At 47.1% G+C, this 10,051-nt stretch overlaps 1 protein-coding gene across 1 annotated transcript in view; it reads right to left on the bottom strand.

Moving 5' to 3' along the window:
• Nucleotides 1–417: 417 nt before the first annotated feature.
• The window catches only part of CSNK1E (casein kinase 1, epsilon), a 22,716-nt gene continuing 13,082 nt past the window's right edge, over nt 418–10,051 (bottom strand). Inside the window, exons 5-10 of the mRNA XM_009881831.1 lie at nt 4,208–4,378; nt 2,447–2,595; nt 1,715–1,907; nt 1,470–1,609; nt 1,015–1,080; nt 418–481 (exon numbers count right to left, since the gene is read on the bottom strand). Coding sequence (XP_009880133.1) covers nt 1,048–1,080; nt 1,470–1,609; nt 1,715–1,907; nt 2,447–2,595; nt 4,208–4,378 — 686 coding nt within the window. The 3' untranslated portion in view covers nt 418–481; nt 1,015–1,047. The remainder of the gene's footprint in view (nt 482–1,014; nt 1,081–1,469; nt 1,610–1,714; nt 1,908–2,446; nt 2,596–4,207; nt 4,379–10,051) is intronic.

The following is a 10,051-nucleotide window of genomic DNA, read 5'->3' as shown; positions in this document are numbered from 1 at the left end:
AAAATTCCCCTGCCCTCAGGAAAAAAAAGGAGAGCTAAGTTAAAATTTATATGGCTAGAAACCATACAATTTGAAAATAAAAAAAAAAAAAAAAAAAAAGGAAAAAAAAAACAAAAAAAAAAAGGGGGGGAAAAAAAAAAAAAAAAAAAAAAAAAAGAGAGAGAAACCAAAACCAGGAGCAGAGAGTCAGGAAAGGGAGCTGAGGGTAGGCAGTGGGGGCAGCGGTAGGGCTGGGGGGACAGCGGAGGTGTTCCCGCACGGCTCCCACGTCGTCAGCTTCTCGGAGGCGCTCGCTCGCACTGGGGGATGCAGGCGGCCCCCTCAGAAATGGCTCACGCTAGCGCGGGGGCACAGCTCGACTCCTCGTCGTTGGCAAAAAGAAATTGTTGGGTTTTTTTGTTTGGGTTTTTTTTTGTCTTTTTTTAGTTTTTTGTTTGTTTTTGGGTTTTTTGTTTTTTAAAAGAAAAATACAGTGAAGACACTAGAAAGAGAAAAAAGAAAAAGGGAAGAGGACATTAGAAGAAAAGGCTCTTCCCAGCAATTCCAAAGCCAAGTGGAGTGTAACAAATCAAATCAGCCCTTTCTTCTACACTCCTGCCACCCCTCGGAGTTACCTTGTCCAGCTTCTGTTGTTTCCTCTGCACAGCTAGCGAGTGCCTCTTGTAAAGTCTCGCACATTTGATTACGTGCTCACTACTCGCCTCCCCAACACTATCACACTGCCAGAAAAGCATTCATTAGGAACTAACGAAATGGCTCCCCGGCCCAGTACCTTCTCCACCTTCCCTACCCTCCTGGAGAAATGGAAGCTACCTTCACACCCAAGATAACCCATCCCCCCCAAAGGCTTTGGCAGCCAACTTTACTCTTCCCTCTGAAGCCAAAAACTATCTCCAAGTATGGCAAAGGGAAAGGAAACATGCCAGTCCCCCACAGCAACAGCAAAGCTTTAACCTAATCCCTAATACCAGCAATTCCCTCCTTGGGGGATCCCAGGCACGAGTATAGGCTCACCTAAGCAAACACTGGTCCAGTGGCAATTGCTCCTCACTTCCCAAGGTGATCAAATGGCACGCTTGTCTACAGAAGAAAAGGAATAATAGGTAAGGGATGGAGAGGAAGAAAAAGGCACGAAGGACACCAAAACAGAGCAGCTGTGCGCTTCTCTCAGGATATACCCCCTCCCAAGAGTTTACTGTTCCACTTCTCCAAACCAGACTGTGGTCTGGAAGACAACCAGATGAAGGTTTACTCCATGCAAAGCAGAGCTAAGAAGACAGTACTGAGCATGGCCTCCAGAAAACACGTAACTGAAGTGTCAAGGTGTAACCTGGTATCACTCCCCTCACAATACTGTAGAAGCTTCAGGCTCACATCAGCTCCAGTAGATCAGGTAAAAACCACTGTGGGGCCCTTAGTCCTTCTGGGACATCCAGGCCAAGGCCATGAACATCACAGCAGGGACTCACCTGTGATGCTGAAATCCGTGACACTTCTTGCCGGCCTGTGAGGTCAGATGAGGAGACGTTGGCAGGAGCTCCTCGGTGTAACCTCATGCTGACCTTCCGCTCCCTGTCCACTCTTGAGATTGCTCTGGGGGACGTGTTTCCTGTCAGAGCAGAGAAATGTGGAGACAAGAGTTATCAGCCAATAGTTTCTGTTTCCAGCCAACAACAGGGGTGGCACTCTACCCCAGCTCTCCCACCCAGCTCACCAGACTGTTGGATTCGGGAGGTGGGGGTGGAGGCCATGGGCTCAGTGACATTGCGAAGACGGTTGGCAGTAGCTCCGGCAGGCGGGCCGGGGGGCAGCGCTCGCGTGGCTGACCCCCGGAGTTGCCCCATCCTCTCTTCTCGCTCATGCTCTCGCCGCTCCCGATCCATATCCTCGGGGTTCCGAGCTGCTCCCTGAGGAGGAGAGAAAGCCCCACGTCGCACACAGCTGTCAGGCAAGACAGACAGCAGCAGCCCCAGAGAGAAAACACACAGTGCTCCATCATGCCAAGAAAGCAGAGCTCCATCCCCAAAACACGTTCTCCCCCCACCATCTTCCACTCCACCCAGAGAGGGCCTCATTCTCTTCCACGAAGAAACAAGGAAGAGAGCTTATGACACTACAGCTGTTACTGTAATCCACATCTGTGTCCCACCTCTAAATATAGTTCTCTCCTGAAAAATTATCTCCACCTACTAATAGATCTATTGACATGCATCACATGTCAGACAGACTCTGTCAGACACACTCACTAATACAACAGTAGCTATACCCCCAGTTGCACCAGCAAATCACTCTGCCTCTTTTCACTCTACCTGGTCCCCTTCCTCAAGTTGCTCACCAGGGCTAAGTACAAATGTCAGGCTGTTTCCAACTTTCCTCCCCCATCTCTGTCATACCAATCAACCCCTACCCCTCCAGCCCTTCGCCCCTCCCCCCCCCAGACACTCACAAATTTAAGCATGTTCCAGTCAAAGACGTAGTCATAGGAGAAGCCTTGGCGGTGGAAGAGGTTGCGGAAAAGCTGCCGCAAGTACGAGTAGTCTGGTTTATCATCAAACCTCAGTGAGCGGCAAAAGTTGAGGTACGTTGAGAACTCAGCTGGAGAGAGCAGAGAACAGTTGGTTGTTGAACACCATCCAAACCCTCTGGTCCCACCACAGAGCCACCACAGCCTTTCAGCAGTAGTGTGCTGGACCAGGACAGCACACAAAGCTGTGTAATGAAAACAGAGCCCGACGGCTGCAGTGCTTTGGCCACTGAGAAGATCCCATCCCTATTTTTACCAGAGGAAATGATCACGCATCTCTCTTTTCTGCCTGCTTCTTCAAGCAAGCGGTAGCAAGTCACAGAGCCTGCTGAAGGCAAGTAGGAATGTAGGGAATAGGGAGATGTGAGCTTTAGGAAGCCAGGCCTACGTGGTGTGAAGATGACCAATGCAGTTCACAGCAGCAGCACAGATGGGAAGGGACATGAATTGTGGAAGACTAGTTGTGCTCAGCTCAGACCAGACCAGAGGTCCTCCTAGTCCAGTAGCCCATCTTGAGCACTGGCCAGAAGTAGACAGCTACAGAAGAGAAAGACCAGGGCAAGCCTATCTGACGCTTACATTGACATTATCCCAGTTCCCACCTATTTTCAGCTCAGGGAACTTCCTGATCTGGATGTGCTTTCTAATTATTTAATAACCCTCAGTAGATGTCTCTTCCATGTAGTTGTCCAATCTCTCCTTGAACTCCTGTAAGCTTTAAGAATCCACATCATCTTCTGGGAAGGAGTTCCACACATCTGCTACTGGCTGTGTGAAGAACCACATCATTTTGTTTTGAAGCTGGCAGGAACCAGCTTTGTTTCTCTTCGAATACAAGAAGTGGGGTTATCAAATAATCACCTCCCATCCAAACTTCTGGAGGCATAGGGAGAGTGTAGACTTCTGTCACCTCTTTTCCCTGTTCCAGCCTACACACTTGTTGCTTATATAGAAATCACCTCAACTCTGATCACCCTTTTGGCCCTTTCCTGGACCTTCTTCCAGTTCTACTGTATCCTTTCTGAAACAGTGGCATGGACCATAGCTGCACAGCACATGCAAGGTACAAGTGGGCCATGGCTTTATGCACAGTGTTTGTGCTTTTTTCTTTCCTAGTAATTCCTAACACCTGATCTGCTTTCCTCAGTAGCCACTAAGCACAAAGTTGATGCTTTCCCAGAAACATCTATTGTAACTGCAACAGCTCATTGGTGAGTGATCAGCTCAGAGCCTACTATTCTGCGTATGACATGAGGAGACGACTTAGCCTTCTACTCTCCCCTCACATACATTCCTTCACATTTACCTACATAGAACTGCATTTGCCACTTCATTGCCTGGATATTTCTGGGATTCATTAGTTGGCCCTCATCTTCATTACCCAGAATAACTCCGGATCATCAGCACACCTTCTCACCTCACTGCCCACCCCTATTTCAGACTGTTTCTGAGGTCCTAAAGATCCCTCTCAGCACCCTCATGCCCTTACTAACACAGGGCTCAACTCTCCACAAAAACATGTTTCCCACTTCTGAACCAGAACCGTATCACCACTGGTCTCATCACTGGTGTCAGCACCACATCCCGGTCTGGGGGTACTGGGTGTTGCCCTTCAGGACTCCAGGATCCCTGGGGCTTCAGCAGGTGAGCAGACAAGACAGCCATCAAGATCAGAGCACTTACAAGGGTACCCTTTGCAGAGCACCTCAATGGGCGTTGACATCTTTTTCTCGCTGATCCTCTCATACTTTTGGCGCTTGGTGGCAGCCTTGAGGCCCTGCCAGGGCAGCGAACCCAGGTTGAAATACATAAGCACGTAGCCCAGGCTCTCCAGGTCATCACGGCGACTTTGTTCTGTGGGAGGAAGTTACACAGGGGCAAGGAGTGAGCAGCGACCAAAACTTCTTTGGCAGTCACACAGCTTTGGAGGTGAACAAGGAACAACCCCTCTCTCTTCTTCAGTAGATTTCTACGGATAGACAAACTTGTAGAAGACATTCCAGTACAAATTCCTGCGGGGATGTTCATACTGCCAGAGTTAAAGTGCTTGTCTCCTCACACAGCCCAACCCACTTCACAAATGAATAATTACTCTGACTACCTCCTCACTTGGACAAGCCTTAATTCACATAAGAATTCAGCAGCTCAAGAAGTGCTGCAGCAACACTGCCTACTTTCCTCTCGCCGGTCCCAGAGGAAGGGCACCTACACTTCTCCACCCAGAATGATACTTCACCCTGGGGATTAGTCATGGCAGAGGTAGTCAGAGAAAGACAAAGCTAGCAGAGGTAAGCCGAACAACCCTTTCAAACACAACTTCTAATTAACCTGCTGAAACTCTTTACACAGGGAAGAAACGAGGAACTAGCGACCCCTTCTTGTGGTAGAAGACTTTGTTGATAGTTTAAAGAAGCCTAACATTTAATACCGCACAAAGATCTTTCTGGACTGGCAGCATTTTTCAAGCAGTGGAGGAAAGAGGCGTGAATTGAGAGGTATACTTAGAATAAAAATGTTCCCCTCCAAATGGAGAATGACTGTGTAACTGGCATCACTACCAACTCAACTTCAGAGCAAGGGTTGCCCTTAATATGCTGTTGTAAGGGCCCACTTTTAGATGCTCGTTTACGAAATAAAAGAATTGTTTCCCAAACAAAAACATTCCACATTGAACTTATTCTCTGGAATGGCCAAGCCATTTTAAGTTGCAAGTTAGCTCAAGACGGAGTTGATGCAGAATTTTAGCACCTGAAAGTGTTGACTGGTTAACTTGTGAAACTCCTCCCAGCTCCTCCAACATGCTTACAAATTCATCCATAAATTTTGCCAAGAAGGTCTTGCCCCTGTTCCCCTCCAAAATAAAATAAAATTTGAAAAAAGTACTTTACATCCTGAGGAGAACAACAACTTACATAGGTAACAGAGAGGCAAAATATGGCTTGAGGAAGAGCACAGGGGTAGAGGAAATACTAAGAAGATTCATCTATTAGATTCATTTAATACTATAACACATTTGCTGGATTCAGTACCATGTCCAACAAGATGCTGCAGATTATGTATTGGTCTGTGGGTTAATTCTCAGTATTAGCCACATGCTACCAGCTGCCCTTCACTCTACCAGCTGAACTGAACCCTGACAAAGGAAAAGCTGTAGCAGGTTACAGATCTAGATGTCCAGATGTACCGACGCAAGCTGTGGGTCATCATGGGCCTTTCTTCTCCTGCATGCCTCTCATAACCTCCTAGTGTTTTTGAGGACTAGGAGGCTTGGCAAATTAAAAATATTAGGGGGCGGTGGGGGGAAGCACTGTAGTTGCAGAAGAGAAGGAGTGTGTCATCACTCCATAACTGAGAGGAGAAAGCCTTTGGTTCAAAGCACATGAAATGCAATTAAAAAGCCATGTTCCAAGACAGGAGTAGAGGAGAAAGCAGACATACAGATCCCCAAAGTATCTTACTTGGAGCATGCAGTAATAACAGCATTTTTTGACCTCTCTAGCTTACTGCCTCAAGTTGCCCACTTTAAAGGGGCTAATACTTCCTAATCTTATCAGGCTGCTGCCAAAGATAACTACAGGACTGGCGGGGAGATGCTTATATGCTATGAAGGGAGAAGGGAAAAGAAACCCCCAGTTTTGCATTTAGCCTAAGGCTGGGATGTGTGTACTCTCAGAGGGCTGCAATTACACACCACACATACCAAATAAATAAAACTACACAATATTTGATAATGACCTACATCCTGAGACAGGAGGCCTGTGGAAATGGGAGTCAGAACACACATCCAGGACCTGAAAGCACAGGTGACAAAGGTAACCCAAATCCTGCAATTTGCAAGCCCTTGACTTATCCATGCTGTAGCTTTAAAGTCTGTAACTACGGGTTCCCTGTCTAGAGCTTGGGAGTGCCCCTCAGATGAATAGGGAATAGCAGGGCAAGAACCAGAGAAACCTAGTGAACAGACAAATCAGCCTTTTAGAAATAAATCAGGATCTTGCCTCCAAAGTCTAGCTTGAACTCTACACTGCTTAACCTAGACTGAACCACACATGTCCATTTGCATGGAGCATAGCAGGTTTGAGCACAGCCCCCAAGCCCATCCAGAACAACAGGAGACATTCTGCAAACATACGTCTAGGCTAGGCACAGTCCTAGCAATTTCGGAAAGGCCAGAATTAGAGACTTGAGGTTAGGGAGACTGAAGTCAGGGGGGATGCTACATGTCTTTACTGGAGGCAAGGAGAGGGGTTACAAAACCAAACCGGGCAGCTCACTAGTATCCATTACATGCCTGCAAACGCACCTTAGCTACGCCTTAACACAGCAATATGAATGAAGAAAAATAACTGTAAGCAGAACACTCAATTATTAAAATGCTGAATGATAAATAAATGTCTGATTGTGTCACATCCTTGAAGTATCATTTCTCAGGTACACATGGTCACTGTAGCCCACTTAAACAAACCCAGTGAGATTCAAATCCATGAGGAGCCTGAAGCATCAGCATCATGGGTCACAGTTGCGAAGCTACCTCAAAACATTGTAGCTGTCTTTCACCTGTAATCCTAACTACAAGACCCTGAATGAATCATCCTTGGATGATGGTGAAGAACAACAGTTCCTACATCCCATTTCTTTGTTTCATCTTCAGTTACTATCACACATCCCTGAGCTATCTCCAAATTTTTATATTTTTTTTTCCCCGGCCTCATGTACCAACAGCCACATGAAACTAGATAATATTAGACAGCAAAAGCGGAGTAATTAATTAGTTAGAAAAAAAAGTTGACCTCTACACACCAAAGAAATGTTATTTAACATCACTGCTTTCCACTTTTAGAAGCTTGACAATCGTTGACTAACTCTCACAGCATGCCTGGGATGCAGGCAAAAGATCTCACTTTACAGTTTGAGAAGAGAAAGAAAAACACAAGCGATGTGAATGCATGCCCAGAGCACGTCAGTCCAGAAGCAGGATTACAGTCATGACCTATGACACCACATCACACTTCCTCTCTCCATTTCATTTTGGCTTCTCAGGTCTTCTACAATAGATGAGGTACTGTAACTTTTGTAAGACACTCATCCTTTCCTCCCTCACTCACAAAACCCCTTCCAACATAAAGCACAAGGTAGCCTTGCCACGCAACCCAGCATGACCCCTCAAACCCAACCCACTCTGCAAGCAATCTGGTGCCAGTTCCTTCCCACTCCCAGGGAGGCTCCCAGCCAGCCCGCACCCTCACTCCCTTCCCAAAGCAGGGTCCCCAGAAGGAGCTGAGTCAGGGGTGAGTAGCAGGAAGGTGAGTTACCTGGGGAAGACATGCTTGGGCAAAGACAGACGACTGAGGACTGGTTGCCTTGGATGCAAGGTTTGTGACAAAACTTGTTTGCAGTGTAAAGAGCCTCCTGGTCCCTCAGGATGGTGCTTCCCCTCACCCCGACCCTATCCACAGCAATGCTGTTCCCATGCAGGACTCCCTAGACATCAGCTGTCTTCACTGGGGCCAGCCCAGCTGCAAGCTGTCTTAAGCAAGCAATGTTTTCCTGACCACATACTCAGATCTGATTTTGCACACCCTGGGACTGCACTTCCCTTTTCTCTCCCCACTGCATGGCAACAGCCTTTAAAACCACACAAATATCTGGAATAGGTGACAGAGGGCAGGATGAGCAGAAAACCTTTATGCTCTGCACAGCCTACTCCGATGCCATCTAGGACACGCATTTGGGAAGGATCTGCCCCCCGGCCCCAGCCTCCTGTTATCCAGACAGAGCCCACCAGGCTTCTTCCAAGATTGTCTCCTGGGCACCCCTGGGCATCTATTTCAGACTACAAGCTCCAGAGGGTGCAAGGGACTCTCATCCCCAGAGCATGTGAAAATTGACTGGAATGCGTGAACCAAAGCCTGCACAGTCCAATGACTCCCCCAACAGCAAGTCTCCAGCTGTGGAAACCCTCCCCAATCTCGCCTCCTACTTTTCCCCCCGGTCACTGGGAAAAGAATGTGTTTCCTCCAGACATCGGAATGCCCAACCCTTAGCTTGCACATTCAAATAAAGACATTTATTCATTTGCTATTCCTGTCACACGAATACTCCAGCACCTGGTTCCTTCCCTCTCCCTAAACCACATTAATGTTACATTAAGACAGAGAATTTAGTCTCTGAAAAGTCAAAAAATTCAGAGTGACGGTTCCCATGGCAATGCTGCTAACTCACAAACGTGTCTGTCACACACCCTGTGGCAAGGTCTTGAGAAACAGGAACTCCAGCCGCAACCCTGACACCCCCATCCCCTTCCCTCCGGGCAAGCCATGTAACCTTTATGCCATTCAGGGGAACTATCTGCAATGTGGAGATAATACACCCGAGACCTGTTGCGCAGAATAACTCACACCCAGACTTTCCCGAAGCAAAGGGCATGAAGAGCGCGATGGCTGTGCTCAGACCGATGGCATATGCAGTTTGCCCTTGGATTAGTGTTCAGACGTTGTTTGTTCATCCTGATACAGAAACGAAGCACCAGTAGTAAAGGGCTAAGTTGGGGTGGGATAAATAATAAAGTCCTTCAAAAAGAAAAAAAAACACCTCACAACCAAACATTTAGCCTCTCGTGATCAGTTCAGACAGAGCAGGCACACACAAAAGTATTGACAGATATAGCAGTCAGAATTATTTTGTGCCTGTCTCCTTGTGGCAGTTACCATAGCTGTGGCAACCTTGACTGAGAATTCAATACAGAGTCAGTTATATATAAGCAGGTCAAGCCAAAATACAGAAGACCAACTTGGAAAGCTCTACGAGAACTATTTTTACGATGTGGAAGGGGTCAGGAGACCATAGCCCACTCTCAACACACAACGCTCCCCATTTTGATATAAATAACACATTTTCAGTCTACAGTTGTACAGTATTAAGCAAGGAAGACAGTGGGAAACTGCTTTATTTTCTGCAGGTCAAGTCTTGACTCCAGATTTCTGAGAAACCATCTGCAAGAGGGGAGAATGGAAAGCTTTCCCTAGGAAGAATGGGGACATGAAATCCTGCAGAAGCTGTTAGTTTTAAAGGTTTGAGTTCCCTGCTCTGATTTTCAAATTCCAGCTTATACATTTCAGAAGGAGGTCTCCCAGAGATACAAACTGAGCTATGAGCATAGCAGCTACTTTCCTGGGTCCGCAGCCAGGGCAGCTTCAGTGTTTCTTCTCTCTGGATTTGCCAATCAGTAGCAGAACCAAGCCACCCTACTCAGAACAGACCCCAAGGTAACTATGAAAGTCTCACACTGTAGACAAAGTTTACCCAAAGTTTAGCAGGGAAAAGAAGTCACACACACCGGTCTGAGAACGGGTGAGAAAACTGCAAGAGGTTTTCACCTTTGTTTCTCACAGCAAACGCGTGTTGTGCCTCAGGGGCTCATTCCCAGAACAAGAGTTTGCATGACTTCAGGAGGATTAAGTGCAGTGGGTACTAACCTGCACAAAGTTTTTACAAAACCTGAGATGATGGCCATTACCAGTATAAGAC

This window comes from Charadrius vociferus, unplaced genomic scaffold (genome assembly GCF_000708025.1).
Source record: "Charadrius vociferus isolate BGI_N301 unplaced genomic scaffold, ASM70802v2 scaffold413, whole genome shotgun sequence".
Taxonomy (NCBI): domain Eukaryota; kingdom Metazoa; phylum Chordata; class Aves; order Charadriiformes; family Charadriidae; genus Charadrius; species Charadrius vociferus.
This window is presented reverse-complemented; position numbering and strand designations above follow the sequence as displayed.